This window comes from Ahaetulla prasina, chromosome 12 (genome assembly GCF_028640845.1).
Source record: "Ahaetulla prasina isolate Xishuangbanna chromosome 12, ASM2864084v1, whole genome shotgun sequence".
NCBI classification, from domain to species: Eukaryota; Metazoa; Chordata; class Lepidosauria; order Squamata; family Colubridae; genus Ahaetulla; species Ahaetulla prasina.
The window spans coordinates 18818976-18838294 of NC_080550.1; the positions used below are offsets into that span (position 1 = coordinate 18818976).

The 19319-nt window shown below is 40.8% G+C and overlaps 1 protein-coding gene across 1 annotated transcript in view; it reads left to right on the forward strand.

The window, feature by feature from the left end:
- The first annotated feature begins 404 nt into the window (after positions 1-404).
- Positions 405-19319, forward strand: part of VAT1L (vesicle amine transport 1 like) — a 75764-nt gene continuing 56849 nt past the window's right edge. Inside the window, exons 1-3 of the mRNA XM_058155163.1 lie at positions 405-689; positions 8614-8743; positions 17812-18027. Coding sequence (XP_058011146.1) covers positions 424-689; positions 8614-8743; positions 17812-18027 — 612 coding nt within the window. The 5' untranslated portion in view covers positions 405-423. The remainder of the gene's footprint in view (positions 690-8613; positions 8744-17811; positions 18028-19319) is intronic.

Genomic DNA, 19319 nt, shown 5'->3' on the forward strand with positions numbered 1-19319 from the left:
AAGGTGCCCCCCTCCCCCACCCCCCACCAAATCCGCTCCCGAGGAGTTTAACAAACCCGAGACGGGGTTTAAATTTTAAAAATAATAAAATAAAAAATAAAATAAAAAATCTCTGCGCGCCTACGCCATGGGATACGGTAACCAGCCTGCGGGCACACGCCCCGAGCCCCCCGGCAGCCCCGCACCTCAGCCGCGCCGCCGCCGTATTGGGTGGGGAGGACGACGGACCGTGTTGGTTTGCGGGCGAAGACGGCCGGGCCGAGAGCCAAGGCGCGCTCCCGCCCTCCGGCTCTCCCCCTCCCCTTCCCTCCCCTCCCCAGCGCGCGCGCCCCCGCCCGCCTCTTAAACGCGGCTCTCCAGCCCCTCCGTCCTTCCTTCTGCCGCCGGAGCAGCAGCAGCACCAGCACCAGCAGCAGCTTCGCCATGGCCAAGGAAGGAGCCGAGAAAGCCGAGGAGACGGAGCAGATGATCGAGAAGGAGGCGGCCGAAGGCGTCGGCGGCGGAGGGGACGGCGGCAACGCCGGCGGCGGCAACAACAGCGGGGTCGGCGGCGTCCAGAAAGCCGGGGATGCCAAAGAGATGCGAGCCGTGGTGCTCTCCGCTTTCGGGGGCCTCAATAAGCTCCGGGTGTCTAAAAAAGTGATGCCGGAGCCTCAGGAAGGAGAGCTGAAGATCCGCGTGAAAGCCTGGTCCAGTATTCTGGGTTTTTGTTTTTTAAAAAAAATATTAATAATAGTTTTTATTAGTAATAATAATATTACTATTTTTTTGGGAAAAAAATTCTTCTGGTTAGCCGGCGGTCCTCTGGAAAACATCCCCTTTCCTTCCTTCCATCCTTCCTTCCTTCCATCCTTTTTTCCTTCCTTCCTTCCATGCTTCTTTCCTTCCTTCCTTCCTTCCATCCATCCATCCTTCTTTCCTTCCTTCCCTCCCTCCCTCCCTCCCTCCCTCCCTCCATCTTTTCCGCCTTTTGGTCTAATGGGCATAACGGGCGTCTTTGTGGTGGGGCGGGTGCGGGTGGGGGGGAAGGAAAGGCTTCTCCCATCCCAGGCAGCGACATTGGAGACTCAATAGAAGTAAACGAGTAAAGAGAAGAAGAGGGTGCCCCCCCCCCCAAAAAAGAACCCTGCTGCTCCCCCCTCTTTCTCCAGCTACTTTTGCAAAGTTCCAGCTGAATCTCCAGGGCGGGGAGGGGTGGGTGTTAAATTAGATAGGGAGCCCACCCTCCCCCCTTTGTCCTTGCAATCGGTGTCTTCCTTAACCATCATGGAGAAAGAGGCTTTTTTTTAAAAAAAAGAAACAACTCTAAACAAATAAACTGGGATTTATTCCCAAGTTGTGGAGCATTTTGGTTGAAGCCTTGTGAGAGCAACAAATGACTTTGACTCAGCAACAAATGCAGCTCTGCCCTTAAATCATCATTCCTTAGGAAAATGTGCACAAGATTGCAAGTGAAAATGACCATCTTTTTTCTTTCTCTCTTTTTCTTTTCATTTCTCTTCCTCTTTTCATCTGTCTCTCTCCCACTCTCTCTCTCTCTCTCTCTCTTTCCCACCCCTTCCCTCCCATCTCCATAGGCGCTCAATAACGGGGTAACTGTGAATAATTTTTGTCATGGTTTTTTTTCCAAAAGACCAGTGTATTAGAAGCCCTTTCCAAGGTTTTTTTAAAAAAAACATTTTTTTAAAAAAAGGGATCTGTGTATCCAAAAGCTTTTCCCAAATCCGAGCAGCATTTTTGGCCTGTTTTGTTTTGTTTTTTTTGGCACTTTCTCATTTCTCTTACATCTGTGTCTGTGTGGATGTTGACACTGCTAGATAAGGGACCGATTGCCTTTCCTTCTGATCGCCTCAGGTTCTTTTCTTCGGTCAAGCTCATGAATAAATCCTATTTGCCCCCTGCTCTATGCTTAATCCCCTTTTTTTCTCCTTCCAGCTAATTTTTTCCTCCCTGGAAATTCTGCGTTAGGAGGATGCTGGTGACAGACAAATAGCTACTACAGGCTGAAATTATTCAAGGCCAAACAAAACTTGTTGAGATATTGAGAGCTTGGACAAACTGAGTAAAAGGTTAGGTTGGGATTTCTAAAAGTGAGCTGTAGAAATCAGAACGAAGGATGAAGCAGCTTATAAAAGCCAATGCTAGTGTGCTCCTTCTTGAGCTTCTTTGCTTACCTGAAGGAAATGCACATATTTAAGCAAATGATAACTTACTCATTGTGAGGCTGAAGGAAAGGTCCTTGAGTTGTGCTTGACTCCTGATGCCTCCCTGCATGCAGGACCATGCAGTTTTTATGATGGCAATATGGGACTGGTTAGTGCCAGTATCTTCTTCCTGATTATTTTAATCTGCTCGGTGGCCCTGAAATTCCTTAGGATATCTAACTAACTAATTCTCCTGTCTAGGTAATAGTTATGCTCAGTGCTGCTTAGCTTCCTAGCCCAAATGAAGTTAAGTTGTTGCCATCTACTGAAAATGCAATATTTTCCATAATTTGTTCATGTCCAACTTGGCTCAACCCAACTCATGGGGATGACCTAGACATGCAGTTTTGGCAGGAGGCAACAGTCATTTGCTACTGCTTTCCTTCTAGGATGTTCTTAACAGTTTTCTGTGAAAGACTCCCATCCAAGGACTAACCAGGCCCAATCCTGCTTAGCTTCTGAGCTGACAGAAAGTAGGTCAAGGGTGGATTGTGTTGCTTAGTTTCTTCTGAAAGTATGTGACTGTATGAACTTAAACGTACTTTAGCCAAAAGTCATGGGACTTACTTACCCTGTTGGAACATTTTTGTTTCTTTTCCAGTTAAAAAAAATTAAAAGAGATTAGAGCGGTACAGTATATGTTTGTGCACACAATCTTTCTCCGGCTTTAAATTGTTGGTCTGGGTTTTAAATTGTTGGTCTTAATTGTTTTAACATCTTGGGGAGGTTTGATGTTGTGTTTGTTGTTAAATAAGCAGGATATACAGTATTTACTGCTGCTCCACAAGCCATTCCAAACAATGAGGATAATTGGAAGGAAAAAGAACTAGGAAGTGGCACATAAAAAGTGGTTTAGAGTAAACCCGCCAACCTATCTCTTCCATCTTCCTGTTCCCTATTAAAACTGCCTTCTAATGATGCCATGGAAGGATGGGAGTTTGTTCTATCAGTGAAATCTTTATTATAGCCCTAGATTAGCATAAGGAAAGTGGAATACAACAATTCTTTACAAAATATTAAAATAAAAAATTACACAGAATTAAAAAAAACATAATATAATTTAAAAAATGTGTGTGTGTATGTGTATACACACATACACAAGTATACACACATACACACAAAAATCTAAAAACTATACGGAGGAGTAAAGCATTAGACAAAAACATAAACAATTAATATGTCACTAAATGTATAACAATTCAAAATACTCTTAAGTAATGATTTAAATACTCATTAAGGCTAGTTTGAAACCCAAGTCACTATTTGAGGGATTTTAAGCGCTGTTGGCAACATTATATTGTAGCAGCTTTAGGGTCTGCAAGCTGCAGAGAAATATAAAATTTTCCTATGCATCCTTGATATTTATGCAACAATGGTGAAATAAGGCTGTATGTGTTCATATAGCATGTGATTAAATGATCAGAACTGCATGTTTCCCAAACGGATGGAAATAGGTGTTGACCATCACAATAAAACGTACTGCAGAGAGTTTCAGTTTGAGAATCCAACTGAGTTTGCCTATTACAGGCATGCTCCGCCTTTTCTTTCAACCTCCAGATTTTGAACAATTAATTAGCATGCTGTGAATGTGGAGTGTATTCCATTTTTATGAGTATTCTTTTGGGGTTTCCGCATTACTTTGGAACCTTAACCAACAATAGAGTTTCACAGTGTCTTTTTGTGTTTCTCTTGGATGTGCACGTTTGCCACCTCCTATATGTTCTTCCCATGACGTATGTGCTACTATCCTATAAATCCAAAACGGAGATGTAGGAATTATTTGGCCAATGAGCTATTAATAGGCCAGGGGTCAGCAACCTACACCTCTGGAGCTGCATGTGGCTCTTTCACCCCTCTCCTGCGGCTCCCTGTCACTCAAAATATGTGTCACAACTGCCAGTGTGTGACACCCGCCGGCACGTGATTTATTGAGCTTTTCAACACCCGGTAAGCCAACTATGGATAAATCCAAGGAAAGAAAAGTTAAACAGAATGATTAATTCAACTACATATGCTACTTTTGTGGGCACTCAAGAAATAGTCAGGCACGGGAAGGGTTTTGTGGCTCCCATTGTTTCCTTTTCTGTGGGAAATGGGTCCAAATGACTCTTCGAGTGTTTAAGATTGCAGACCCCTGTAATAGGCTGTAATACCTCTTTGATCTGTATCAAACATATAATATGTACACTATAGTTACCGTTAGGTGCATGTTTCAAAGGACACTCAAAAAGTTAATTCATTCTACCAAGTTTTGGGGAAATTGCCTCCTGAGGTAAGGCTGAGTCCTAGAAACCCTAACCAATTTTGGGCCCTGGTTAAAAACATTTTGGGAAATCACAGGTTTATGGAGAGGCTATGTTTTAAAGGATATGTTAGTAGAGTGAGCAGGAGTTGGAGAAATTAATTTCAGCTCTTTACGAAGCTACAGATTTTTCAAAACAATAGGCAGGGAATTGATCCAAAATGTCCTCCTCTCAAAGCTGAGCTTCAAAAGCTTTAAAGAACTAGGGAACTAGTTCTTTAAAGGGAATGCACTGGAGTCTTGAACATCTCTGATACTAAGTCCAAATACTCTCTTCAATCCAAGGGTAAGACAGTGGTGGGTATGGCTGAGAAAGACTAATCTATTATTTAAAACACTTCACACATTTGAAAATGGAATTTCCTATGTAGACCATCCATGCAGGAAACGTCCACATGCATCCGATGCCCACAGACAGAATTTGGAGCCGCAGCTCCTGACATCATCAGTGTCTCCAGATAGCAAATATAACTTTGTACTGTCACCTTGCATTGGCATCCATGCTAAAATGAAATTCCAGTCGAGAAGCACTCATGGGTGAGCGAATAGCAATGCTCTGGCAGTATAAAAGTAGGAAATGTTTCAGTGCAGATTGGGCACGAGGAAGGTATCACTTGTGAAGCATTTTTCCAGTGGAGTTCAAGAAATGGAAATATCTCCTGTGTGGCACCAGGTCAGAAAAAAAAAATCACATTTCTGCCATCTCAGTCTGGCTCCTGTTACACAAAGTCCTTGGCATTTTTATCGGAAGACCAAAAAAAAAATCAAAGTGAAATGCTGCAGTGCTTATTTTAAAAAAACCTTAACCTTGAAAGAGGCATTAAAGCATCTGGTTGATGGAATAGAATAGAATAGAATTTTTTATTGGCCAAGTGTGATTGGACACACAAGGATTTTGTCTTGGTGCATATGCTCTCAGTGTACATAAAAGAAAAGATACGTTCATCAAAGTACAACATTTACAACACAATTGATGATCAATATATCAATATAAATCATAAGGATTGCCAGCAACAAGTTATAGTCATACAATCATAAGTGGAAAGAGATTGGTGATGGGAACTATGAGACGATTAATAGTAGTGCAGATTCAGATGCAGATGGGATGCAGATGGGAACAATTAGTTGTACTGGAAAGGACCATGCCATACATTGGAATCTTGTCGCTTATTTGAAACCTGCCTAGTTTTACTGGATCCCTAGAATTCTCACTCAAAGGGTAAATCATCAGCTCAAATCATGTTTTAACGCATTTTGCAAAGAGCCAGCTCTCTTGAGAAGTCTATAATGTTGGGAAAAGTGGAAAGAATAATAGGAAGAGGGCAGCCAAACGGCAAGGTCAATATACTTGATTCTAGTAATTTGGCAATAAGTGTGTCATTGAAAGAGTTGAAGGACCAGGCTGGGGCCAGATCATTTTGGAGAAAGTCAACCAGGGGTGAAATCCAGCAGGTTCTGACAGGTTCTGGAGAACCGGTAGTGGAAATTTTGAGCAGTTCGGAGAGCCGGTAGTGGAAATTTTGAGTAGTTCAGAGAACTGGCAAGTACCACCTCTGGCTGGTCCCACAGTGGGGTGGGAATGGAGATTTTGCAATATCCTTCTCCCAGGAGTGGGGAGGGAATGGGGATTTTGCAGTATCCTTTCCCTGCCATGCCCACCAAGCCACACCCACAGAACTGGTAGTAAAAAAAATGGATTTCACCACTGAAGTCAACCAATGTACAGTTACAAGAACTAGTGTTAACCTGGTGGCATGATCAGGGATTATGGGCATTGTAATCTGAAATACTTGGAATGTATACTTTGCCTACCCTTGGGGCATTGAAGTGAATGCAGTCTGATCTTGGATGATATTAAATTTCATTCTGTATTAGAAATGGTAGCTGTCTGTCTTCGTCTAGCTAGCATCTATATTCTGGCTCCATTCCATTGCTTTGCTACACAGTGGACTTGATTTGCCTTATGCAGTCCTTCATATTCCAATTCTGTTCCTTATAAAATATATTCCACAATACTAAGCATCTTATTAATGTTTATCAGAGGCTTATGTTTGGGGGAAAAAGCAATGAGCATGGGTTAGAGAAGAGTATCATTCTTCTCCTTTTTATTGTAATGCACGTCTGATTCAATAATAGGCCAAGACTTCTCTATTTCACCATTTCAGAGTTTTATATATTGGAGTTAGTTATTAAGAGTTATTTCCTTTCTTTCTGCTAAAAATGTTAACTTAGAAGGAGTAGGAGGCAATAGGAGCATAGAGAGACAGAGAGAAAAGGAGTCTAACTGGACTGTAGGAAATCTTTAAAAAGCACATCAATAAAAAAGAATGAGATCGCCTTCACCGGTTTGAAGCCATTTTCAGCAAATTAGGCTTAAGTATCCAAAGAATAACATTTTTGTTTTTCAATAAAACAAAACATGAGCAGCTTAGCTTCAAAAAAAACAAAACACCTCTGCAGTACTGGAGATAACCATTGTCTTATTTCCACTAATATATTTAGTGGGAATTGAAAACCTCAAGGACAGAACCGGGTTATTCAAATTTTGTTGTTGTTGTTAGTTGCGACCTATCGCCATCCCATGGACAACATTCCTCCAGGCCTTCCTCTCCTCTACCACCCTCTGGAGTCCATTTAAGCTCACGCCGACTGCTTCAGCAACTCCATCCAGCCATCTCGTTCTCTGCCATCCCCTTCTTCTTTTGCCATCAATTGTTCCCAGCATTAAGCTCTTCTCCAGTGAGTCTTTCCTTCTCATTAGGTGGCCAAAGGATTTGAGTTTCATCTTTAGGATCTGGCCTTCTAAAGAGCAGTCAGGATTGATCTCTTCTAGGACTGACTGGTTTGATCGCCTTGCAGTCCAAGGGACTCGCAGGAGTCTTCTCCAGCACCATAGTTCAAAGGCCTCAATTCTTTGGCACTCAGCCTTTCTTATGGTCCAACTTTCACAGCCACACATTGCAACTGGGAAAACCAGAGCCTTGACTATACACACTTTCGTTGGCAGGGTGATGTCTCTGCTTTTTAGTACACTATCTATGTTTGCCATAGCTTTCCTCCCCAGGAGCAAGCGTCTTTTAATTTTTTGGCTTATTCAAAAATAAATGTCCAAAATCCCACACAAGTTTTGAAGGTTGCCATCATTCTTTTAGACTGTATAGGTATACTACAGAAATCCAGGGAAACTGTTGTAACAAGGAAGTTCGGTAGTCCTAGATTTATGACCACAAAACTCAATTGCTAAGAAAGATGGTTCAGTGAGTTGCAGCCCATTTTATCATTTTTGCCAGAGTTGATAAGGCAAATTGTTGCAGTTGTTAAGTGAATCATACAGTCATTAAGTGAATCTGGATTCCCCCGTTGACTTCGCTTGTTGGAAGCCATCTGGAAAGTTGACAAGTAGTGATCATATGATCCCGGAATGCTGAACCTTCATAAGTACATGCCAGTTGCCAAGTGCCTGAAATTTGATCATGTGACTGTAGGGAATGCTGCAATGGTGATTGACAACTTGTCATAAGTCACTTTGTTCAGCATCATTGTTAACTTTGAATGGTCACTAAACGAGCGCTTGTACGTTGAGGACTACCCTTAATAAGCTTAGGATAACCAATTTGATTAATAGTCTGGAGCTCATGGATCACCTGACACCTGAAAGATATTGGAGCATGGGAAACAAATAAAAATTACCAGTATTTGTGGGAAGTGAATGCTAAGTTTCATTTTTTTAAAATTGCGTGCTACATCAATATAGAATAGTATAATAGTTTCTTTAAAAATTAAACCATTTGCAATCTCCTCACCCTATAGCTGTGATGGCGAACCTATGTGTAAAAAGGTGCCTATTTTTAACCAAAAATTATTTTGCGTTACTCAGAAAAGACAAAGAGAAGGAAACAACATAACTTGAGTTTTTCCAAAGAGTATCCCAAAAGAGGAATAGTAAATTCAGTTTCGGGGAGGGCGAAATGAAAAGAAATCTCATATAAAGAACAATTTGGGTTTTTGGTGACTAAAATATGGTTGTGAATGGCATGATAGCTTGTGTTTATCATCCTGGAATGTAGGCCTTCATATCTTCCCTTCTCACTTTTTTCCCCCCTACAGTGGCTTAAATTTTATTGATCTGATGGTTCGCCAGGGGAACATTGATAATCCACCTAAAACACCACTTATACCTGGATTTGAATGCTCTGGAATTGTAGAAGCTCTGGGTGAAAACGTGAAAGGCTACGAGGTAATACGATGGTGCTTGAGAACAAAACAATATACCCATAAACTATGATAAACCAGTGATTCTAAACCTGTGGTCCATGGACCCCTGAGGGGGCCACAATGTCATCAGAAGGGGGGTCCATAAAGGCTTGAAGAAATGTAATGATTTACCATATTTTTCAGAGTGCTCAGGAATATATATCTTTTTTGGGGAGGAAAACAAGAAAAAGAATCTGCCTTTGCCTCCCAGCAATTTGTTTCCTTGCAGCAAACAGCAAACAGCAAACAACCTGTTTCATTTTTATTTTCAGCACAGCCTGATTAGCACAAGAAAAAAAAAATCTGCCTCTCAGCAATTTGCCTCCTTGCAGTTTCATTTTCAGCACAGCCTGATTAGCACAAGAAAAAAAAATCTCCCTCTGCCTCCCAGCAATTTGCCCCCCGGAGGCCGAAAATGGGGCACGTGGACATGTAGGCAATGGCAATCCCTGCAGCCTGAAACAGCTGATGGTCGGGAGGCCGATCCAACCTACAATCAGCTGCTTGTGTTAATCAGGCTGTGCTGAAGCTGAAACTTGAAATGGGCTATTTGCTGCAAGGAGACCAATTGCTAGGAGGCAGAAGCCAAAGGGCATTATACATTTGGTGTATAAGATGCACCCAAATTTTTACCCTCTTTTAGGTGGGGAGGAAGTGTGTCTTATATTCCGAAAAATATGATAAATCTTGAGTTAGATCTTGGGGATCCTTGGCCATGGTTCATGGACATAAAAGGTATTTAAAGGAAAGTTTGTTGTGAAGAAAAGTTTAAGAACCACTGTGATAAATGATAACATGGTCTGTTTTGGTTTTATTATAATGTGATGTGTCATTGGTTTGTGTTATGTGCGGATCAGGTTATTCAACAGACTGTCATTTAAATATCCTGGCATGCTACAGTGTCATTCCCAATGTTGAATTCTAAAGTATTGTGAATCAGTACCTCTTGATAAGGATATAATGGAATCCCCAAAATGGAACAAATCAATTAACCAGTTACTAGTGAATTTCAAATGGTGGTAGAGCCCTTGATGATTAAATGGTCTTGTTCATTGCTCAGGTTGAACCATGAAATGGTTTGTTTGCTTTTGGGATTAGAATTACATATCCCCATTCCAGTTTGTGTTCTATATCTACCAGGAGACTGGTTTTAAGATGGCTGGTTTAGGTCTAAATATAGCAGCTATATAAATATATATAAATACAAATACAGCAAATGCACAGCAGCAGTGATATAAAAGCAGTTTTAAAAGGCTGGCATCATAACATCATTGTTCTGTCCTCCTCCGCCTCCGTCCGAATGATGGCTTAATTAGCCGGCACTATCAGCTCTGGCAGTAAAAGAGCCAGCGTCTGCCAAGAGCCCTCGTTATCTTCCACAATGCTGGTGAATCACAAACTTCAGCTCTAGTCAATCCGTGGATTTGCCTGTTACAACGAGACACACCAGCTCTTGCTGCCTTTTATATTCAGTGGGGTGTGGCTCCATGACTAAGCACTTCCTACACCTGCCCCACCCTTGCTTCTGTTGTTCCCTCCTCTCCTGCCTACGAAACCTAAGATTCAACCAAGCCTGATTGCTGTCAGCTGGATCTGCAGGCATGGCCTGGGTGGGGGGGAAAGAGTCAGGGGATGGAGGCCTTCTACCTGGCCTGCTTCTGGCTCCTGGAGCTGAGCCAGGGGAGCCGGTGCTCCTGAGGTAAGTCCTGACGGCCCTTCCCCCTCACTTTCCAAGTCACTTTCTGACTCAGGGGGCGCAGACACAACAATCATTCTCTCTTGAAAAAACAAAATTCACATTAGGAACGCTACTGGTGATGTAGCCAGAACAACACTATCTACATAGCAGAAGATGTGCAGCACTGCAGAAACAAACATCTCACTATCATCAGCATCATCGTCAGCATCATCCCTTGAAGACAATAGTCATGCTTGGTCCTAATAGAATATAGACTTCTTGAGGGAAAACTGAATAGGATGAAAAGGAGAATCAAATAGGGTGAAGTTTTCAGTATGAAAAATAAAAGGCTAAGATACTAAGGTCTCAAATTTATAACCCACCAAGTCATTTTCTATAAAATGAAATAAAATAAAATAAAATAAAATAAAAGATACTTGAAAGAGTGCAACGTACAGGTCTCAGCTGATAAGGGCTTACCACTCCCATCTTATTTCAGATGTGGGATGGTAACAAGGGAGGCAAGAACCAACTAGACTGACAAAGGTGGGGAGTAAAAAAAAAAATTGTGGGAGTTGGCTTGTCTGTGACCCAGAAGAGTAAAAATCCATCTCCATTTTTGTAAACCCAAAGGAAATCGGCTGTCTTAACCTGGACAGGGTTGCAGCTTACCGGTATTGGCCAGAGCCTCCTTGGGACTGAAGCGAGATGACTGGAAAAGATTCCTAGGACGGTGGCATTCACTGGTTCATCCAAGATATTCTGGCCAAGTTAGCCTTGCTCCCTCTTCTTCCAATAACACCTCAAGCAAGGGTGCTATTCAGCAGGTTCTGACAGGTTCTGGAGAATCGGTAACAGAAATTTTGAATAGTTTGGAAAACAGGCAGATGCTACCTCTGGCTGGTCCCAGAGTGGGGTGGGAATGGAGATTTTGCAGTATCCTTTCCCTACCACGCCCACCAAGCCACGCCCACAGAACCAGTAGTAAAAAAAAATTGAATTCTACCACTGACCTCAAGTAGATTCCTGCTTAGGGAGGTGATGACAGGACCCATGGACCCCATGCAGGCTGATGCCCAACCTCTGGTAGGAATTAGAAGGAAATGCCTCATCTGGAATTTGAGGGATTCACATTAAGCAGGGTTCCTTGCTTGCTTCCACATAGCCATCATCTTCCAATGGTCCCAGCTGGTCTCCACCCACAGAAGAACCAGCCACAGCCATCCCTGCTTCCAAGTGGCTTATATAAAATAACCCAAAATGTAGTTATGTTTCATAGTAAAAGTTCATCTATTTAATATATGTATGCTTCAGTAGCGGGTTTCACTTATCTTCGCTACCAGTTCGGAACTGTGTGTGCACTTGTTTTGCTTGCAAGTGACACTTCTGCCCATGCGCGGAGCATCCATGTTGACATCCGGGTGGGTGGGCGGAGCTTCCCGCTGCCGCTACCGGTTCACCCGAACCAGGGCGAACTGGTAGAAACCCACCACTGGTATGCTTACTGCCCTTATTTCCTTCATTCTTGACTTACCAGAGATTTCATTGTTAAGGCCTTTGGGTTTTTGAACTAGTCTCAAGTAACATTCATGGCAGTTTGAGATTCCAGCTGAAAAGGAAAAGCAATAATTTCTTTTGGGCCCTAAATCTGTTTATTCTTCGAAAACTACAATGAGAAATAACCCAGGGCTATTCAGACAATCAGAAGATAACTGCACGTACCTCTGTGCAGACTGCAGTCAAGACAGTAACTTATGAATTGTTAAACTGTCTACTATATCACCCTTAGTATTTGGCACGAATAAATTTTACTTGTCCTACTGAGCAAGAGACTGCAGATTTCCTCCTGAAAAAATTAAATACAAGCAACCCTTTAAAATATTACCAACTTCTCAGCAATAGCTATGGATTGTAGAATTTGAATGGTGCCCTCTTTTTATGATGTATTGTTTCAAGGTTGGCTTGCCATATATACTCTTGACATTTTACAGTGTATTTATGTTTTATTGGTCTGGGACTATAATCAGTAAACATAACCAGCCAATCTGTGAATGGAATAGCCTTCCACCCCAGCGGTCATTCAATGCCTCCGTCCATCCCATACTCTCAAAATTTCCCATGTGCCCCTAAGCACCAAAGATTGCGGTTCTAGAAAGCATTCAGTGCAATTTGCTTGTTTGTGGCTTAGCTGTTTTGTTCCAAAGGTGCTTTTCCAAGATGTTTTTTCTTGTTGGTTTTTTTCTTTTCTTTAAAAACATTTTGCTTTTCATCCAAGAAGTTTCTTCAGTTTAATCCAGAACTGAAGAAGAGTTCTCCGCTCCTTTGTAAACAACAAAATACCTTATTCCAGCAGACTTGAAATCCTGGGATTAGAAAATTTAGAACTCCGCCGACTCCGACAAGACCTGTGTTTAACACACAGAATCATCTGTTTACAATGTCCTTCCTGTTAAAGACTTCTTCAGCTTCAATAGCAATAATACAAGAGCAAGCAATAGATTCAAACTTAATGTCAACCGCTTCAATCTTGATTGCAGAAAATATGACTTCAGTAACAGAGTTGTTAATGCTTGGAATACACTACCTGACTCTGTGGTCTCCTCTCCAACTCCTAAATGCTTTAACCAAAAACTGTCTACCATTGACCTCACCCCATTCCTAAAAGGACTATAAGGGGCATGCATAAGTGCACAAAAGTGCCTACCATTCCTGTCCTATTGTTTCCTTTCAATATATGTTCCTGTATATAATGTTATGACAAAATAAAAAAAAAGATTCTTGGATGAGAAATGAAACATTTTCAAGGAAGATAAACCAAGAAAGTCCAGTTGCCTTTTGAAAAAAAGCACCTTTGGGACAACCATGACCTGGATCGTTGAGAATCTCCATAGACACTTAGCATGTTTTGTAAACTCAGTCGACTGTAGTTAAACCCAGTCAACTGAAGTTCATTCTTCTCAAGCCAAATAGACTTTAACATATTGGGTAAACAAACTGGTACAGTGTATATCTACTCAGCTGAAGGCACAAATGAATTCCCACCAGTTATGGTTGCAAGAAACTTCACTCCAAATCTGCAATTCATCAACCAGTTGAATGAGTTTGTTTCCACTTCTTTGGAACGGGACTGTAGTTGAGATATTCGACTTAATTCTAAGCTTTCACCCATTGTATGCAAATACTGTTATCATTTTTTATTTGTTAATAATGAAAGAAAGCAGGAAAACCATTTCATTTCACATTAAAAAAAAATTCTACTTTTTGCTGATGGGGAAGAAGAGGTAGAGAAATAGATGTGTCATCCAATTTCAGTAGCATTTTAAAGCTACCAGCAATTTTTACAAGTTTGTAATCTTTTTTGTTTGTTTGTTTACATTTATACCCCTCCCTTCTCCGAAGACTCAGGGCGGCTTACAGTGTATAAGGCAATAGTCTCATTCTATTTGTATATTTTTTTTACAAAGTCAACTTATTGCCCCCCCAACAATCTGGGTCCTCATTTTACCTACCTTATAAAGGATGGAAGGCTGAGTCAACCTTGGGCCGGGCTTGAACCTGCAATAATTGCAGGCTTCTGTGTTCTTAATAACAGGCTATTACCAGCCTGAGCTATCCGGCCCTTGCCTGTATTCTTTTCTGTATCCCAAGGCAGATGAAATGTGGCACCACTCAAGATGCTATAAATGTTTCCGTGCTATATACCTCTCAGTCCAGCCCTTCAGCCTTTGAGTGAAGACGAGTTAGGCTCTAAAAGAGTGCAGTAGAATTTGATCAAATCGAAAAGCATTTATTTCAAAATAAATGAATATGTGGGAGATAAAAGGAGAGGTGCTTGCCGTTTCATTTTCTCATTTTGAAAGGTTGTCACCCAAAAGACATGCAGAGCTAATAGAATTTGAGATGATCTACGATGGAAGATATAATCATTGATTGAGCATTTAGCAACCTTTAACCTTTTACATTTAATAGGTATCTTCGTTAAAAACAGAAGATAGGATTCGCATCTGGTGGGGCCCATTTCAGTTCCCAGGATTGCTAGTTTATGAAAATAATATTGGATATTTTTTAAAAAATGTACAGATAGATTCAGCCTAGCTTGTGGCCTGCCTTTTTTAAAAAAAAATCACATTATGATAGTTTATTTATTTGTTTATATTTCTATATAGTTGGTTGTCTTAATTCGTTCTATAGACTCAGCTATTTTATTTGCCCATTTTAATCATGCCACGATGCTTCATTATTTAGTCAACATTTATAATAGCAGTGAAGATCCCCAGCTTATCCAGATGTTGTTGGATTACAACTCTTTCCCTTTAAATAAAAATAGGGATGAGGGATGCTGGAAGTTAAAGTTGTTCCAGGTCTGAACTTTTATCAAGTCTATTTTTCTTGAACGTGAACAAATTCCTTGAACTTTATCAAGTTCAAGTTAATTGGCAGTGTCAATGGTCACTTGCTGTTTTGTATTTTGTACCTGACCATCTCCAGATAGCTCTCTCCCACCTGGTAGACCCAAGCTTGATTGAGGCCAAGTCTCTCTTCTTCCTAAGCAAATCCCAAATTTATTTATTTATTTATTTTGTCGAATACATATTAAATAATAGATATAGGTATAAACATGAATTGAATACATAAAATGAATACAATCAAAGGGAACATTAGGACAGGGACGGTAGGCATGCTGGTGCTCTTATGCAGCCCGTTACAGATCTCTTAGGAATGGGGCGAGGTCAACAGTAGACTGTCTAAGGTTAAAGTTTTGGGGGTTTGGGGATGAGACCACAGAGTCTGGTAGTGCATTCCAGGCATTGACCACTCTGTTGCTGAAGTCATATTTTCTGCAATCAAGATTGGAGTGGTTCACTTTAAGTTTGAATCTATTGTGTGCTCGTGTATTGTTGTGGTTGAAGCTGAAGTAGTCATTGACAGGTAGGACATTGTAGCAGATGATTTTATGAGCTATGCTCAGGTCATACCGAAGGTGGCGTAGTTCCTAAATTTTCTAAACTCAGAATTTCAAGTCTGGTGGCATAAGGTATTTTGTTGCGCGCAGAGGAGTGGAGGACTCTTCTTGTGAAATATTTCTGGACGCGCTCAATTGTATTAATGTCTGATATGCAGTGTGGGTTCCAGACAGATGAGCTGTATTCGAGAATTGGTCTAGCAAATGTTTTGTATGCTCTGGTTAGTAGTGTAATCTTACCGGAGAAGAAGCTACGCAAGATTACAAAACATTGCAACATGATTCAATAAGACTGAAATCTTGAGTAACCTGTAAAGAAATAAGCTCTCTTAAATATTTGTTTTTATTTATTAAAGTTGTATGCTGCCCATCTTCTCTATCAAGCAATTCTGGGCAGTTTATAAACATCATAAATAACAAAATAAAACAATTTACACATTGCCATGAAAGCAAAAATATTAAAATTAATATTACAATGGATAAAAGAACCAATGCATAGATAGGGTGGAAGTGAGATCTTGTACTGGTCTACTAGCCACCTCCAAAATGGAATGGTCCAAGCCAATTATACATATAACTATTAATATAAATATATATTAATATAAATATGTAAGCTTGCTTCTAAAGCATGGGTAAAACTCTACAGCTAGGCAATCTTTGAAGCATGGAATTGTAACTCACTTTAATGACACCCAACTGTGCCATAACACTGTATTCCTGCTGGCTCACTAGCAATTATTTCATTTGTCATAATAAGATATTTCTCCGAAGGAAAAAGTACAATGGACCAAGCTAATTAAGTAACCAAAATAATTTTATTTCAGATGTGAGCTCATGTGAAGAATCAGATGAGTGTAACAAATGCCTTGAATTGTTATCAATAGGCGAGTCAGCTTTGCAGTTTAATTTCATTTTTTTCCTCTAAAGCTGTAATTCTGTATTGACATCTGAATAAAACTGCACTGAGTACTTGGACATGTAGAGAACGATAACATCCAGTTTTAAAAATTGATTTTTGCTACTTTATATGTGAAAGCAGTCTTCCTTTCCCTTTCCCCGTATTTTATTGTATGAATAATTACTGTAAATATGACCAAGGTAAGGAATGGATTCCTTCTTTAAAAACTGTCAAAAGCAACTGATAAAGTTGAATGTATTGTAGGCAGAAGAATGCAGAGGTACATATGTTGCAGTCTGAATCAAACAGTGTTCTCTGAAACACAATTCAGCATAGTGAAGCAGTTTATGCATGAATTTAAATCCACAGATACTAAAAATTGGGCCTCTAGTGGTTCATCAGACTAAGTCTGTCTGTTATTAACACAGCTGCTTGCAATTACTGCAAGTTCAAGTCCCACCAGGCCCAAGGTTGACTCGGCCTTCCATCCTTTATAAGGTAGGTAAAATGAGGACCCAGATTGTTGGGGGCAATAAGTTGACTTTGTATATAATATACAAATGGATGAAGACTATTGCTTAACAATGTGTAATCTGCCCTGAGTCTTCAAATTAAAAAAAAAAAAATGCCAGGAGGGGGTGGATTTGCAATGACTGTTAAAACACTTTTTAACATATTTAAAATGTGGAGCATATAGCACTGATTTTGTTTGGGTTGGAATAAGCCACCTCTATAAATTGGTTTAGCGATAGCAATAGCATTTAGACTTATATACCGCTTCACAGTGCTTTCCAGCCCTCTCTGAGCGGTTTACAGAGTCCGCCTTTTGCACCCGACAATCTGGGTCCTCATTTTACCCACCTTGGAAGAATGGAAGGCTGAGTCCAACCTTGAGCCTGGTGAGATTCCAACTGCCAAATTGCAGGCAGCCGGCAGTCAGCAGAAGTAGCCTGCAGTACTGTACTCTAACCACTGCGCCACCGTGGTTCTTAAACAATAAGACACTGATTACTTTGAACTTACCTTCCCAAAATATTATGGAAAGCATTGGGTAGGTTTTTTGATATACCAGGAATCTCCAAACTTGGTGACATGGCTGGCTGAGGAATTCTGGGAATTGAAATGCACAAATCTTAAATTGCTGAATTTGGAGACCTTTGTGACAGACTATTTTCTGTATAACTCTTCTAGTTTCAAATGGTCTCAGTCTCATTTGAGAAACTGAGTAGATCTATCACTCTTATTTCAGGGGGAAAAAAATAGTCCTTCCCAGAGGAAAAATGGGGTAGAAATATGGTATAACAATAGCGGACACATTTTGCATCATTCTTATGTCCACAGTGACTCTCACCTGCCATCACCACATGTTGTTGTAGCCCTAATTATTGGCTGTTACAGTCACCAAGGGATAACTGCCAATGGTCCCAAACCAGCTTGTATTTTGAGCGTGCCTCGGTGAGGATTATCCAGAAGGTTGTAAAATCGGACTGTGTTTCTTTCAAATGGTTTCAGATTGGAGACAGAGTCATGGCCTTTACTAACTACAACGCCTGGGCGGAGGTGGTATGCACACCTGTTGAATTTGTGTACCAAATTCCCGATGACATGAGCTTCTCCGAAGCAGCTGCTTTCCCTATGAACTTTGTAACGGCGTATATGATGCTCTTTGAAGTTGCCAACTTGCGGGAAGGCATGTCAGTGCTGGTTCATTCTGCTGGGGGCGGAGTGGTAAGTTGATTCCATTTCACTTCTGTCCTGTAAAGAATTACAATTTTGATCGTCAGTACGGTATTAATAATTGCTATTGTTGTGGATTGTGCAGTTTTGTTTTATAGATTGAGAGGGCTAGACGTCAAAACAAAAACAAAAACAAAAATCAACCACGTAAAAGTCTCTCCTGCCTAAAACAAAGTGTCTTCGAAGGGTTACGTCATATAAATAGAGGAAAAAGATACAAGAATTTAAATTTAAATTTCACTATAAATAGGATTGGATTTAATACAAAGCACTTGCTGGAATTCGGTCTGCTTAGCAGATTTTGTGTACTTCAATGGCATATGTGCTGTTTCAAGCCCAGCTTGTTGAAAGAAAGCTGGCACCTTGACCAATAAAGTCTGTAATGACTTCCTTTCAGAATAAAATACCAGAATAATTATGGGCTGGTGAATTCTGGCTTTGAATCTGTGGCTATTGCTGAAAATGGGATGAACGTTGAGAGCTGGGCAAGTTAAAACTGAGAAAGAACAACAGGAGCCTCCAAAAGTGAACTTATATGGATTTTGCATGTAGAAGTAGAGATACTCAGTTGAGTAGGTTTTTGAATAATCGTAACACAATTTTATGAAAAAATAAATAAATTTTTAAGTGGAGATATTCAAAGATATATCACAAAGTGCTTTGTGCTCCACCACAGGCGCCCCTGACACGAGTGATGCCGAGCTGGCCACACCCACCTTAGCCACACCCACCTTAGCCACACCCACCCCGGCTCCCCAAGGTCAAACATAACCCTGATGCGGCCCTCAATGAAATCGACTTTGACACCCCTGACCTAGGCCAAAATCTTGATCATATAAGTTACAAACTGCCTAACAAAGACAATAAAATAATTGCAACAGCCTCCGTTGCCACTCTACCCTTGTTCATGTTGAATGAGTGCTCCTGAGTCATTGCAATAACGGTCTGGAATTATAATCTCACGACATTGCAATTTAGTGTAAAGAAAGAAAGATCTTTATTTTTCTCGAATATTTTCTTCCTCCTACTAACCCCCCACCTCCCCCCCCAAAAAAAACCCCAACCAAATGCAGACCATTCAAAACATCCGAAGCCAGAGGGGGGGAAAAAAATTGGGTTCAAGAGAACTTTGGAAGGAGTTAGTGAACTCCACAGGAGCATTTATCGAGTTTGCAAATAACACCATACAATCATGTAGTTAATAACAAAACAAAGGACAGTCTGGTGACGCCCACACTAGCTTGTGGTAGGGAAAATATCTATAGCAGTACAATCCAAAACAA